A 16,737-nucleotide genomic window follows, 5' to 3' on the forward strand; every position below is an offset into this window, starting at 1 on the left:
TGTCATTTACAAAATAGCCTCCAACACTCTACTCAGCAAATTGGATGCAGTCTATCACAGTGCCATTTTGTCACCAAAGCCCTATATACTACCCACCACTGTGACCTGTATGCTCTCGTTGGCTGGCCCTCGCTTCATATTCGTCGCCAAACCCACTGGCTCCAGGTCATCTATAAGTCTTTGCTAGGTAAAGCCCCGCCTTATCTCAGGTCACTGGTCACCATAGCAGCACCCACACGTAGCACGCGCTCCAGCAGGTATATTTCACTGGTCACCCCCAAAGCCAATTCCTCCTTTGGCCGCCTTTCCTTCCAGTTCTCTGCTGCCAATGACTGGAACGAATTGCAAAAATCACTGAAGCTGGAGACTCATATCTCCCTCACTAACTTTAAGCACCAGTTGTCAGAGCAGCTCTCAGATCACTGCACCTGTACATATCCCATCTGTAAATAGCCCATCCAACCACCCCATCCCCATACAGTTATTTAGTTGTTGTTTTTTTGCTCGTTTGCACCCCAGTATCTCTACTTGCACATTCATCTTCTGCACATCTATCCCTCAAACGTAAGGCATATATTATATCGCTATTTCTGACTTTCGTGTCGCAACTGCCTGGTTGAAATATGATTTGTCATGCATTTGTATGCGGGGCACTGTCCTCAGATAATCGCATGGTTTGCTTTCGCCGTAAAGCCTTTTTGAAATCTGACACCTTGGCTGGATTAACAAGAAGTTAAGCTTTATTTTGATGTATAACACATATATTTTCAAGAATGTTAAAWATTTCAATTTAGTATTTTTGAATTTCGAGCTCTGCAATTTCACCGGATGTTGGCCAGGTGGGACGCTACCGTCCCACGTATCCGTAAGAAGTTAATGGCTAAACTGTAATTATTTCGCTACTATGGCCTATCTATTGCCTTACCTCCCTTAACTTACCTCATTTGCACACACTGTATATAGACTTTTTATATTGTGTTATTGACTGTATGTTTGTTTACTCCATGTGTAACTCTGTGTTGTTGTTTGTGTCGCACTGCTTTGCTTTATCTTGGCCAGCTCGCAGTTGTAAATGAGAACTTGTTCTCAACTAGCCTACCTGGTTAAATAAAGGTGAAATAAAAAAGTATTAAGTCATGCTAATATGACGGCTCATAAATCATGCTGACATGACATCTCTCTGACAAGAATGGAAGAACACAGACACACATTCCCTTCAGCGTCTCCTCTTCTTTGTTTTGTTGTTAAGTGCTACTTTTGTCTGTTTCTAACCAGATGGAAACATGGGACATGTCAGACAATATCTATAGGCAGGGATCACTGGGTATGTGAGTGCTGGTACTGCTAATGCAGCAGGCCTAGAACACTTTATTATTAAAAACAATAAACACCTATTCAGTCCATTTGTTTTCACATTGATATAAACACCTATTCAGTCCATTTGTTTTCACATTGATGAATTGCCAATGGACTTTTAAGTGGATAATTCATCATGTACATTTCAATGAGGGAGTCTASACTGTCAGGGACAATCATTGCWAGCTGCTGTCTGGTCACGTACACTGAGATGAAACCATGCATGTCACGTCAGGAGACTGTCTAGCACAGTGTGTCACACAAAATATTGTTTTGTCTGAACGTTTTCTTCCCCAGTGCGTCACGTGTGCCAAAGACTACAGGTATGAGGATGACACCTTTCGATAGAAGAGGTTTGCTTCCAATGCGAACCACACCAGGATCACAGACATCAGCTATGGAGTACAGCTAGGGAATAAACCAGTTAATTGAATTCTATAGAACAAATTGTATTGCTTTCAGAACCCTGAGGGTAAATCATGTGATGTGAGTCACAAGTGTGATAATGGTTCCGCCAGCCCCACCCCACCCTGCTGGATGCTGCATGTTCAGGCATGCTGAACACTACTTACATTACCTGCACCTCTCCCCCCCTCGCTCTCTTTCTCACCCTCTCTAACCCTCTCTTTCTTAACCTCCCTCTCTCCCACTAACCCTCTCTCCATCTCACCCTCTCTCCCACGCACCCTCTCTCTCTTTTCCACTCACCCACCCTCTCTTTTTCACCTTTTTTCTCCCACTTAACCCCTCTGTCACCCACTCACCCTCTCCCACCCTTTCTCAATCAGTTCCAGTCTGATCCAGACAGCATGCATCATTTAGCCCTGCTGACGTCTCAGTCTTTTCTCTGCTGGGAGACCACCCGACCCCAGTCCCTAAGTTCCTCTGTGTTCTTGAGCCTGGATCCCCTGCCTCCACCTCTCAGGGAAATTAAAGAATCCCAGAATCAACAGGAAATCATTGACCAACCTTCTCCTGGGCCCCCTGACCTTTGACCCCTTACATGTGGGAATTGCTGGGAAAGTTCTAGAAACATAACTCCTCAATCATCTATTTATAGGCCTCATAAAGGAGTGGGATGATGCTCCCACAGAGATAAATCTTATGTTGTAATCTAATGATGAAATATATGATTATTAAACAACGCCACCCATCAGTGTATCGACCCCGAGGGACAAAGGGTGCTTAGCTATAACCACTGAGCTATACACTGAGATAGGCCAGGTGAGGTGTTAATTTCAAAAGCAATTCAGACAGGATGTTATTGGGTATTGGCTTAAGATGTTTTCCAAGACATCCATAGGAATGTGACCCATGGATGTCGGACACTAGCTCGTTTCTACCTCGACATTGACCTAATTATGCCTACATAAATTCAATCTCAGCTAACCAAGAATCGTAATTTGGCTAAAGAGAGGTTTCTCCATCTCCCAACATGAGTGGTCAATCAATCCTAACCACACTGTCAACTAAACACATCCTGTGTGTCAACTGTGGCATATTGGCCCCATCCAATGGTGAAAGTTAACTATTGCACACAATCACAGCCGTGGTCTATGATTAGGGCCAGTTGTACACAATCACAGCTGTGGCCAATGATTAGGGACAGTTGTACACGATCACAGCTGTYGTCTGTGACTAGGGACAGTTGTTTTAGTTGGTTATTTGTTTTATACCAGTGTTTTCACCATTATCCACTAGGTTTGCTGCAGAGAATCCTAGGTTCAGCTGTAGAAAATCCTAGGAAATGTTATTTAATTGACACAAGCTGTCTCCAATCAATCCATCATTGTCTGGTTGTTTGTGAGTGTTCGTGGGGAGGCTTCCTCTACTAATCTTAATTGCACAAAGCCGATTATTTGGCAGGGAAAACTGTAGATCAGTGATTCTATACCTAATTTTGCTCAAACTGATCCTCTCCAATGGTAGCTAAAAATGTGTAATTTACAGAAGTTTAGAGTGGCAATTAACAGTTTAAACAATAACAAAGCGTACTCCCTGCACCTGCTTTGGTAAAAAGCTGGGGGATGGGGCTGGAGGAATGTAACCTCTTAAATTCATAGAGCTGTGGATGCAAAGACTGACTATCCATGATATCAAAATTATAGTTTAATTTTAACCATGTTTTGAGGCTATATATATATATATTTAAAAAAAAAAACATTTACCTGGTGTAAGCAAACTTATATTTGGGGTTCTGGTGGMGTATGAATTAAGCTCATTAGGCATTTTTTAAGTTATATTCTTGAAGAATATTGGATACTTATAATTAAATGAAGTCCAAACATGGATATAGCAACTGCTGATTGCCCCCTTTAAAGGGTAGAGTCAATGATAACAACCTGACCGGGTTTCGAACCCAAATCCTAATATCAAACCCACACATTAACCGTTACGCCAAGAAGTTTAACAGGGACTGCCTGTGTAAATGCAAATATAGAGCTTGCTTTACAAGCCTGTTCTTCACCATTAGATATAAATAACGTCTAAACGCTATTTTATCCTGGTCTAAAACGCCGATGTATGGGATGTAAACTGCATGTTTGCTGATAAAATAGAAGGCTGCATCATGGCGTAGTGAAATTAAATCAGCTGCTATACACCGGATACAAAGTTGCGGCGAGAAATTGTTACATTGACACTTCCGCGAGAAACTGTATCAACGTCATTCACTGAGTTGCGGCTGCGCTTTCCAAAGTAGTTCGAGTAGTGTTTGTCAGAGACAGCAGAATGGGTGGGGGCGACATTCGAGTATTTTCGTAATCTCATACTGCAGGAATTTTAAACCCGTCTCTGAGCTCGGCCATTGGTGACGAGGACGTGGAGGCGGGGCCAAGCTTTTTGAATGAAGGTTGTTTTCTGTGTTGACACSGTGATACTGAAAGCCTCCGGCCGAGAGATCCACATATTCCAATGTAAAATTAAACAAATGAAAGAGGAGGAGCCGGCACTCATTTATTTACAGATTAGGCTACACGATGTGGAGTGTAGAGACTCCGTGCAGCGCGAGCACGAGATTGGCGAGCAGCAGACGTTTTCACAGGTTGATTTACATTTTGCACGGAGCAGGAAAGCAAAAGTTAAATATTTTCTGGCGTCATCATTTCCCATAGAACTAGGCTACGGGGACATCTGATACCGTGATAAATAAGACGTGCCTGTCCTTTCACCATACAAAAAATTTTATAGCGACATTTCGGATACTGCCATTGGTGCTGTGACTTCACTTTGTCTACTATTCTTGGAAGAGCAGAGCAGAAAGAAACCTACTAAGTTTTTATTATAGACAATCCTTGTCAGTAGGATACTGTCGCTATCTGATGCATGAGCGATGCAGCCAGAACACAACAGTAACCCCTATACTGGACAGGATGATGGGGGGGTCAACGGGATAGGAGACAATCAGACGGAGGAGGAAGCATTGAGRGGCGAGCCGCCGACCGAACACTGTGATGAGGCTACTGCAGACTCTGTAATGGCGCACAACGGTGGTTCTCCCCAAGACCAGGAGAATCAGCAAGCACAGAAGGAGCACCAGGGACAGGACCTGGGAGATAGCGAATGCAAGATCCCACACGAGGACAGCACTATCCAGCTAATCGAGGCTGGATGTCTCYATAGTAAACCCGGTGTGTCCCCGAATTCCCAGTCTCAGTCCCCGGCACCAGGGCAGAGCCCCGGGTTCGTCCCACCCGAGGGCGGGTTCGGCTGGTTGGTTGTTTTCGCTGCTACCTGGTGTAATGGATCCATCTTCGGGATACAGAACTCCTTCGGTATCCTCCACATGATGCTGGTGAAAGACCACGCAGACCCCAATGACAAAACGTCGCAGTTTAAAGTAGGTGAGTCTGTCCTGTAACTGTTGCACCTGTTCAAATGAGCCTACTGATGCTGGCTTACTGTTGAAGATCATCGAGAATGGTCACATAAACATAGCCAGAACTAGAAGCATGCTCAGCATTGTCTCAAGACGACATTGAAGTGAAACATAAAATGACAATTTTCATTATTGATCATACCCATTTTTGCTGTGATGTGTCAGAGAATTTAGGCGACTACTTCAGTCTCATCATCATCTGTCTGAAGACTTCAAGTTAATATATAGACTATACCTAGGCCATATAGCACCAGAGTTTCCTTGCATTAACTTTCTGGTCACGGCTCTAATTCTGTCATACGGCTGGATAACATACAGTTCTCATGTTGTTGTCCTTATGTTCTCCTCATGTTGTTCATGTATTTTCCACGTGACAAAGTCGCAAGTGTGTGTCACTAAAAGAAGCCCTCTGGTTGCCTGTCAGTTTTACCAAAGCTCTCTGTTGTATTGTGTCCTCAATCTTCACCTCCAATCTGTTTAGGATTGAATAGCCTTTTATTTTTTTTGCCTCACTGCATCAGTGCCGTATGTACTCACAAATCATGTCTGAGTAGGCGTGCTGGTCAAGGATCAGTTCCCATCCTGTCCATGTGATCTAATGCATTATGATCTACAGTATTTTTAAAATGTATTTGTATTTTATTTCACCTTTATTTAACCAGGTAGGCAAGTTGAGAACACGTTCACATTTACAATTGCGACCTGYCCAAGATAAAGCAAAGCAGTTCGACACATACAACGACACAGAGTTACACATGGAGTAAAACAAACATACAGTCAATAATACAGTAGAAAAATAAGTCTATATACAATGTGAGCAAGTGAGTTGAGATAAGGGAGGTAAAGGCAAAAAAAGGCCATGGTGGCGAAGTAAATACAATATAGCAAGTAAAACACTGGAATGGTTGATTTGCAGTGGAAGAATGTGCAAAGTAGAGATAGAAATAATGGGGTGCAAAGGAGCAAAATAAATAAATACAGTAGGGAAAGAGGTAGTTGTTTGGGCTAAATTATAGATGGGCTATGTACGTCGTCCCCACAGTGACCATACGTACATACCCCAACCAGAAGCCATGGATTATAGGCAACATTCGCACTGAGCTAAAGGGTAGAGCTGCTGCTTTCAAGGAGCGGGACTCTAACCCGGAAGCTTATAAGAAATCCCGCTATGCTCTCCGARGAACCATCAAACAGGCAAGCGTCAATACAGGACTAAGATCGAATCGTTCTACACCGGCTCTGGCGCTCGTCGGATGTGGCAGGGCTTGCAAACCATTACAGACTACAAAGGGAAGCCCAGCTGAAAGCTGCCCAGTGACACAAGCCTACCAGACGAGCTAAACTACTTCTATGCTCGCTTCGAGGCAAATAACACTGAAACATGCATGAGAGCACTAGCTGTTCCGGAACACTGTGTGATCATGCTCTCCGTAGCCGATGTGAGTAAGACCTTTAGACAGGTCAACATTCACAAGGCCGCAGGGCCAGACGGATTACCTGGAAGTGTACTGCGAGCATGCACTGACCAYCTGGCAAGTGTCTTCACTGACATTTTCAACCTCTCACTGTCCGAGTCTAATACCAACATGTTTTAAGCAGACCACCATAGTCCCTGTGCCCAAGAACACWAAGGCAACCTGCCTAAATGACTACCGACCTGTAGCACTCACGTCTGTAGCTTTGAAAGGCTGGTCATGGCTCACATCAACACCATTATCCCAAAAACCTTAGACCCACTACAATTTGCATACCGCCCTAACGGATCCACAGATGCAATTTCGATTGCACTCCACACTGCCCTTTCCCACCTGGACAAAAGGAACACCTATGTGAGAATGCTATTCATTGACTACAGCTCAGCGTTCAACACCATAGTGCCCTCAAAGCTCATCAATAAGCTAAGGACCCTGGGACTAAACACCTCCCTCTGCAACTGGATCCTGGACTTCCTGACGGGCCGCCCCCAGGTGGTAAGGGTAGGTAACAACACATCCGCCCCGCTGATCCTCAATACAGGGGCCCCTCAGGGGTGCGTGCTCAGTCCCCTCCTGTACTCCCTGTTCCCTCATGACTGCACGGCCAGGCACGACTCCAACACCATCATTAAGTTTGCCGATGACACAACAGTGGTAGGCCTAGTCAACGATGAGACAGCCTATAGGGAGTAGGTCAGAGACCTGACCTTGTGGTGCCAGGACAACAACCTCTCCCTCACGTGATCAAGACTAAGGAGATGATTGTGGACTACAGGAAAAAGAGGACCGAGCATGGCCCCATTCTCATCGACGGGGCTGCAGTGGAGCAGGTTGAGAGCTTCAAGTTCCTTGGTGTCCACATCACCAAAAAACTAACATGGTCCAGTCGTGAAGAGGGCAAAACCTATTCCCCCTCAGGAGATTGAAAAGATTTGACATGGGTCTTCATCCTCAAAAGGTTCTACAGCTGCACAATAGAGAGCACCCTGACTGGTTGCTTCACTGCCTGCTATGGCAACTGCTCAGCCTCCGACCCCAAGGCACTACAGAGGGTAGTGCGTACGGCCCAGTCCATCACTTGGGCAAAGCTTCCTGCCATCCAGGACCTCTATACCAGGTGGTGTCAGAGGAAGGCCCTAAAAATTGTCAAAGACTCCAGCCACCCTAGTCATAGACTCTCCTCTCTGCTACCGCACGGCAAGTGGTACCGAGCACCAAGTCTAGGTCCAAGAGGCTGAAAAACAGCTTCTACCCCCAAGCCATAAGACTCCTGAACATCTAATCAAATGGCTACCCAGACTATTTGCATTGCCCCCCACTGCCCCCTCTTTTACATCGCTGCTGCTCTCTGTTGTTATCATCTATGCATAGTCACTTTAATAACACCACCTACAGGTACATATTACCTCGACTAACCGGTGCACCCGCACATTGACTCTGTACCGGTATCCCTCTGTGTAGTCTCGCTGTTGTTATTTTACTGCTGCTCTTTAATTACTTGTTACTTTTATTTCTTATTTGTACTGCATTGTTGGTTAGGGGCTCTTAAGTAAGCTTTTCACTGTGACTAATAACATGTGATTTGGAGTGAGATCCCAGGTCAAGTCAAATGGATCCACAGTAAGACACACTAGTTCTCCCCATAAGAGCTATGACGAGGGCAATGAGGTACTAATCGCTGCCCAGAGGTGCTTGTTTTGATCAAAGTGTCCAAATCTCTACGAAACAGACGTCATGACATGTTTAGATTATTACTATGTAATTACACAGGTACAAATGATGGCCTGAGGTTACCTGGGGGTATTGACACCATTTGGCTAAGTGTGTAGAAGGAGCCACATATCAAGATGGAGGAAATCCTCCTCTTAATTCTTTCATCAAAACAATAGTTTCATGATCTGAACCAGATGGGCAAGAAGTCAATCCTTATCAACAAAGGAGTGCCTGCGGAGCGTGTTTGAGGTATCACAGTGAAACGAAGGAAGGGTCAGGGACTTATAGTAGAGGATAGAGTGGTGGAAAGAGTAAGGGAGGGACATGACAAAAGAGAACAAGGGGTGGAAGGTGTGAGGGAACATCCAGTTCCTTGAAGTTATCACTGTTCGCGTCCCAAATGCAGGTTGGCATTTATTGTCATGAATCTTGCCCTGGAGGCAGCTCTGCAGAGTGGTCACTAGCTGACACAGCCACAAAGTCATCAAATCAGATTTTAAACCTAACCTTAACCACACTGATAACCCTAACCTTCAATTAAAACAAYAAAGCACATTTTTGTTGTCATGAATTTTTATGATATAGCCAATTTTGACTTTGCAGCTGGCCCATCTAGCGGAAATCGCTCAGTTCTGCCTCCAGGGCGACATTCATGACAATAAAGATCAATCTGCATCCCAAATGGCCCTGTATTACCTTGAAGATTCACTACTTTAGACCAGGGCTAATAGGGTTATGGTCAAAAGTAGTGCACTGAATAGGGAATAGTGTTCCATTTGGGATGCAACCACGGTAAATCTGAGAGTGTMGTCTTGGCTAAAGCAGAAAGGTGGTGATCAAATCGCATAATGATCAGTGATTAATTACTTAAAGGAGAGAAGGAAGGGTTAGGGAAGAAGGAGGGAAAACGGATGCATTTTAGAAACAGGGTGTCAATCTAGGAGTGAGGGGAGGAAAGATATGGAGAAGGTGATGGACATACATTTATTACATCACTCATACTGTATCACTAGCCACTTTAAACAATGCCACTTTATATAATGTTTACATACCCTACATTACTCATCTCATTTGTATATACTGTACTCTATACCACCTACTTCATCTTGCCTATGCTGTTCGGCCATCACTCATTCATATATTTTTATGTACATATTCTTATTCATTCCTTTACACTTGTGTGTATGAGGTAGTTGTTGTGAAATTGTTAGGTTAGATTACTTGTTAGATATTACTGCATGGTCGGAACTAGAGGCACAAGCATTTCGCTACACTCGCATTAACATCTGCAAACCATGTGTATGTAACAAATAAAATMTGATTTGTAGTGAATGATCTCAGGCCAGGGAATTTCTGAAAGAGATACAGACTTAGGCCATGTGACCCACAAGGCTTGGTATGGGTTGTAGTGAAATAGAGTGACAGTCAGTGATTTATTGAGCTGGTTTGTGTCCTGTTATTGTAGCTTTCTGGAGTCTATAATAACTGTTATTGCCATGGTCATAACGTTGCCATGGTCATAACGGTTATTTACTATTCGCAGCTATGTCTTTATTCCAAACCACCGGAAATGCATTTTATGTTGGGGTTATTTGGGGAGTTGTTGCCCTCGAGATGCCCTATGGCCTGAGACATGAATAGAGAGCAGACATGACAGTCTGGCGCCATTCATTTACAGCACAACAAACAAGAATCCTCTTACTGCATCTGTCTGGACCTGCTGGCGCAGCTCATTTTACTACATTTGATTTGCCCTGAAATAGAAATAGCTCATCTGGTTTACAGACTGAAGGAAACGCATGTACAGGATTTAAAGACTTGATGCTTGAAACATTGACACTAGTTTGTACATAACATCCCTATGCACAGTATTATGGTCAGTTTAAATAGGAGTAGAATACAGTAAGATGGAACTATCCCTAAAATTGGTATTTTGTCCATTTCAGAAAGAAATCTATTCACTGGCACCTGTATGCTATCTCTCCCATCCTTATAGGCCGTAGAAATATTCCACTCTGCCCATTTTGAACCCGATGTTTATGATTTGTGTTCTCTGGGACCTGACAAACATAATCCCCTAATAGGATATTTGATTTCAGATTCGTTTTTGATGTATAAATGTCATTTGTTTCCATTATTTTACAAGATACTGTTATTACAGTTAGACTAGCATCCTGTCCAGAGGTGTTTAGTTATACATCAAGCCGCCTCATGTTACTGTACCAAAACAAGAAAAAAAAACTGTTTCGGCTCGGACAAAACTACTCACTTTGTAAGACAATACATTATCTTTACCATGCCTATGATCATTTACCCATGAGTAATGAACTTGTTCCGGTACTTCACCCTTTGTATTCTCTCTGGACTAGAACAGAGGCTAGCTACAGCATAAACTCTAACAACTTGCAGCTTAAGGAATAATGTGGCATGTTTGGCATTCCAGAAGGCTGTGGAATAGAATAGATCCCAATCGGATCAGGGCCCATTGTCCAGTCCACCACCTCTCCCTCCAATGCATTTTAGACCCAATCAAATACTTTCCCAGTCCTCAACAGTTTTGTCGGTGTATGTACTTTAGGCCACTTAATTGTGCACAGAAGCTGAAGATTTTCACTCCTCATAGTGTATTTAGACACATGAACAACCTGTTTCTGAGTCCACTATACTGTAACTCTGCATGTGCTCCAGGCCTAGACTGTTGTTTGTTCAGAAGCTAAGCTATGCAACACATTACACCCATGAACTTCTTTCTAAAGCTCACTATAGTGTGACACTGCATATAGTCGACTCATGCACACAGTAAATACTGTGTATACACAGCAAACAAAAATTGGTTGAACTGCCTGTTCGCCCGCTATCATCCAGAAGGCGAGGTCAGTACAGGTGCATCAAAGCGGGGACCGAGAGACTGAAAAACAGCTCTATCTCAAGGCCATGAACTGTTAAACAGCCATCACTAACATTGAGGCTGCTGCCAACATACTGACTCAACTCTAGCAACTTTAATAATGAAAAATTGATGAATATATGTGTCACTAGGCACTTTAAACAATGCCACTTTCTATAATGTTACATACCCTACATTACTCTATACCATCTACTGCATTTGCCTATGCCGTTCGGCCATCACTCATTCATATATTCATATTTTTATGTACATATTCTTATTCATTCCTTTACACTTGTGTGTATGAGGTAGTGTGTGAAATTGTTAGGTTAAGATTATTTGTTAGATATTATTGCATGGTCGGAACTAGAAGCACAAGCATTTCGCTACACTCGCATTAACATTTGCTAACCATGTGCATGTGACAAATAAAATTTGATTTGATTTGCAAAATCAATCAGAACCTTATTACAGTGTCTGCCTGCAAGCTGACGTTTTACCAGTGTGTGTGTGTGTTTAGGCTAACAGCCCTCCCCTCTGAAGCATAGGCTACTGTACTGACGTTACCATAGGCTACTGTACTGACGTTACCATAGGCTACTGTACTGACGTTACCATAGGTACTGTACTGACGTTACCATAGGCTACTGTACTGACGTTAACATACGTACTGTACTGACGTTACCATAGGCTACTGTACTGGCGTTGCCATAGGCTACTGTACTGACGTTACCATAGGCTACTGTACTGACGTTAACATAGGCTACTGTACTGTCGTTACAAAGGCTACGGTACTGACGTACCGTAGGCTACTGTATTGACGTTACCATTCTGACATTGCCAATGGCTACTGTACTTACATTACCATGCTGACTTTACCATAGGCTTCTTTATTGACGTTACCGTAGGCTACTGTAGTAACGTTACCATACTGACATCACCATTTGCTACTGTACTGACATTACCATGCTGACTTTACCATAGGCTACCCTATGATGGTACCGCTGGCTACCGTACTGACGTTACCATTACTGATGTTACCATACTGATGTTACCATACTGATATTAGTATACTGACGTTACCATAGGCTACTGTAGTGACGTTCCATACTGACATCACCATTTGCTACTGTACTGACATTACCATACTGACTTACCATAGGCTACTGTACTGACGTTACCATAGGCTACTGTACTGATGGTACCGCCGGCTACCGTACTGACGTTACATACTGATGTTACCATACTGATATTAGTATACTGACGTTACCATAGGCTACATTACTGACGTTCCCATACTGACATTACCATAGGCTACTGTACTGACGTTACCGTAGGTTACTGTACTGACGGTACCGTAGGTTACTGTACTGACGGTACCGTAGGTTACTGTACTGACGGTACCGAGGTTACTGTACTGACGGTACCGTAGCTACTGTACTGACGTCACTATACTGACATTACCGTAGGCTACTGTACTGACATTACCATGCTGACGTTACCGTAGGCTACTGTACTGACATTACCATACTGACGTTACCATAGGCTACTGTACTGACATTACCATAGCTACTGTACTGACATTACCATACTGACGTTACCATAGGCTACTGTACTGACATTACCATAGGCTACTGTACTGAGTTCCCATACTGACATTACCATAGGCTACTGTACTGACGTTACCGTAGGTTACTGTACTGACGTACCGTAGGTTACTGTACTGACGGTACCGTAGGTTACTGTACTGACGGTACCGTAGGCTACTGTACTGACGTCACTATACTGACATTACCGTAGGCTACTGTACTGACATTACCATGCTGACGTTACCGTAGGCTACTGTACTGACATTACCATACTGACGTTACCATAGGCTACTGTACTGACATTACCATAGGCTACTTGTACTGACATTACCATACTGACGTTACCATAAGCTACTGTACTGACTACCATAGGCTACTGTACTGACGTTACCATAGGCTACTGTACTGACATTACCATCACTGACGTTACCATAGGCTACTGTACTGAGTTACCATAGGCTACTGTACTGACGTTACCATAGGCTACTGTACTGAGTTACCACTAGGCTACTGTACTGACGTTACCGTAGGTTACTGTACTGACGGTACCGTAGGTTACGTGTACTGACGTTACCATAGGCTACTGTACTGACATTACCATACTGACGTTACCACAGGCTACTGTACTGACGTTACCATAGCTACTGTACTGACGTTACCAGTAGGCTACTGTTACTGACTACGTAGGTTACTGTACTGACGTACCGTAGGTTACTGTACTGACGTTATCATAGGCTACTGTACTGACATTACCATACTGACGTTACCGTAGGCTACTGTACTGACGTTACCATACTGACGTTACCGTAGGCACTGTACTGACGTACCATATGCTACTGTACTTACATTACCATACTGACGTCACCATAGGCTACTGTTCTGACCATTACCATACTGACGTTACCATAGGCTACTGTACTGACGTTCCCATACTGACGTTACCATAGGCTACTGTACTGTTGTTACATAGCCTACTACTCTACTGACGTTACCATATGCTACTTACTGTCGTTACATAGCCTACTACTGTACTGACGTTACCATAGGCTACTCTACTGACATTAATATACTGACTTTACCATTCGCACTGTACCGAAGTTACCATAGCTACTGTTCTGACGTTACCATACGACATTACCATAGTCTACTGTACTGACATTACCAAAGGCTACTGTTCTGACGTTACCATACTGACATTATGTCACAATATTTTTCAATCCCAATGATGATAACTAAAACAATCATTAAGCTTTGACCAATCCCCGAGATTTGTAAGACCCTGGGTTTAATAATAATTAGGCAAAGATGTTCAATTCCCCAAAATGTTCGTTGTTCTTTATTCAGAGAACGTTCTAAAGTCAACCAAAATGTGAGCAGTCTTTATAACCCCCCCCCCCCCCCACACACACACACAAACAGGAGTGGGGCTGTATCTTTTTTCCACAGTTCACATTCCTCGTTTATCACTATTCTACCAAGCTGGCAGTTCCTTGCCGTTCCTTTCCTCCCTAGATTAGAGGGGCCTTGACAGGGCCTCTTTCCTGTTGTGTGTTTTTCAGAGTTCAAACCAGGTAGGTCATGTATAGTTCAATTGTCCTCTGTGTTTTCTCAGTCACACATTTCTCACCCTTAACTTGTCTCAAACCTTACATTATTGGATTTATAGTCTAATTAATTCTAATACACTTCACATAGTCTAATAATTACGTTTCAGGGTGGAATTCTTTAGTCATTACTTTAAAACATATAACTTTCTCTTATCAATCCAACCTTTGACTAAAATATTAACACACTGATATGTCAACCTTTATTTGGAATTATAAATATCACCACAAAAGCAAACAAAACCAATACATGTATTTACACATATACTCATTCAACGACTGTTCTAGGCCTATATTCCAATATAACTCTTCTTTTTAGGATTTTTCATATCTTCATTAAATAAACAGGGTGTCTAAACATTGAAGATAGTCTCATCCAACATGGACTCCTCGTGGTTGAAAGAAACGGAGCCATCTACTTGGAGCTTGGAGGCATGTAGTTGTCATCCCACTGGTCGGAGCTCGGAATCGGTCCGTACCTCATCATTTGTTGCGTCATCATCTCGCTCTTAGAGTCCTGGTAATTAAACCTCTCATACACGGAATCAAACAGCAACCACACAACACCAACACCACTCATACAGGTGAAGCAGCTCATAACACCGGAATTATAAAAAAATCAATTTTCCAAACATACTGTCGAACCACCCAGTCAGTGAGGTATCCACCCCAGAGTTCTCCGCTAACTCGTTAGCCAATGTGGTTAAACCGGCCAGGGCCTTGGTCACTGATCCATCTGGAGCTGTATTATTAGGAATAAACGTACAACAATGAACCCCWATCATTCTACATACCCCGCCCTTTTCTGCCAATAACATATCGAGAGCCAGCCTATTTTGCCAGGTCATGAGGGAGGTGGCGGATAATTGGTCAGAGCTCCCCTTCACCGCATCTCTAATTTGCTTCACAAAACGTTGTTGATTATAATATATGTAATTGATCCAATCCACATCGTTACCCAACAGAAGAACGTAGTGGTAAAGCCTTCACCTATTTGATTCATAGCGTTGTATTCCTCTGGAACGCCCCTGGGGATGCCAATAGCAGCCATCTAGACAGGGCTACTCCCATCCTGGTCAAAACTCCTCCTGTGCCTACTTTAGCCTCTTATAACTGGCCTCTGATGACTAACCCTAACTGGTTGGAGCAATAACACCGGGGCGCAAGTACCTAACCACCCTTTTGATAGTGTCTGTCATATGCGTAGATCAGCTGTTATTCTACAGGTTATATGAGGGTACAGCATGTTAATATTATACTAGATCAGCTGTTATTCTTCAGGTTATATGAGGAGGGTACAGCATGTTAATATTATACTAGATCAGCTGTTATTCTACAGATTATATGAGGGTACAGCATGTTAATATTATACTAGATCAGCTGTTATTCTACAGGTTATATGAGGGTACAGCATGTTAATATTATACTAGATCAGCTGTTATTCTAGAGGTTATATGAGGAGGGTACAGCATGTTAATATTATACTAGATCAGCTGTTATTCTTCAGGTTATATGAGGAGGGTACAGCATGTTAATATTATACTAGATTAGCTGTTATTCTTCAGGTTATATGAGGAGGGTACAGCATGTTAATATTATACTAGATCAGCTGTTATTCTAGAGGTTATATGAGGAGGGTACAGCATGTTAATATTATACTAGATCAGCTGTTATTCTAGAGGTTATATGAGGAGGGTACAGCATGTTAATATTATACTAGATCAGCTGTTATTCTACAGGTTATATGAGGAGGGTACAGCATGTTATATTATACTAGATCAGCTGTTATTCTACAGGTTATATGAGGAGGGTACAGCATGTTAATATTATACTAGATCAGCTGTTATTTTACAGGTTATATGAGGAGGGTACAGCATGTTAATATTATACTAGATCAGCTGTTATTCTACAGGTTATATGAGGAGGGTACAGCATGTTAATATTATACTAGATCAGCTGTTATTCTAGAGGTTATATGAGGAGGGTACAGCATGTTAATATTATACTAGATCAGCTGTTATTTTACAGGTTATATGAGGAGGGTACAGCATGTTAATATTATACTAGATCAGCTGTTATTCTACAGGTTATATGAGGAGGGTACAGCATGTTAATATTATACTAGATCAGCTGTTATTCTAGAGGTTATATGAGGAGGGTACAGCATGTTAATATTATACTAGATCAGCTGTTATTCTTCAGGTTATATGAGGAGGGTACAGCATGTTAATATTAT

General features: G+C 42.7%; 1 protein-coding gene across 1 annotated transcript in view; it reads left to right on the top strand.

Moving 5' to 3' along the window:
* Positions 1-4,082: 4,082 nt before the first annotated feature.
* Positions 4,083-16,737, top strand: part of LOC111967234 (monocarboxylate transporter 8-like) — a 44,149-nt gene continuing 31,494 nt past the window's right edge. Inside the window, exon 1 of the mRNA XM_023992114.3 lies at positions 4,083-5,198. Coding sequence (XP_023847882.1) covers positions 4,688-5,198 — 511 coding nt within the window. The 5' untranslated portion in view covers positions 4,083-4,687. The remainder of the gene's footprint in view (positions 5,199-16,737) is intronic.

Source organism: Salvelinus sp. IW2-2015, linkage group LG8, assembly GCF_002910315.2.
Source record: "Salvelinus sp. IW2-2015 linkage group LG8, ASM291031v2, whole genome shotgun sequence".
In the NCBI taxonomy this organism is placed as follows: Eukaryota; Metazoa; Chordata; class Actinopteri; order Salmoniformes; family Salmonidae; genus Salvelinus; species Salvelinus sp. IW2-2015.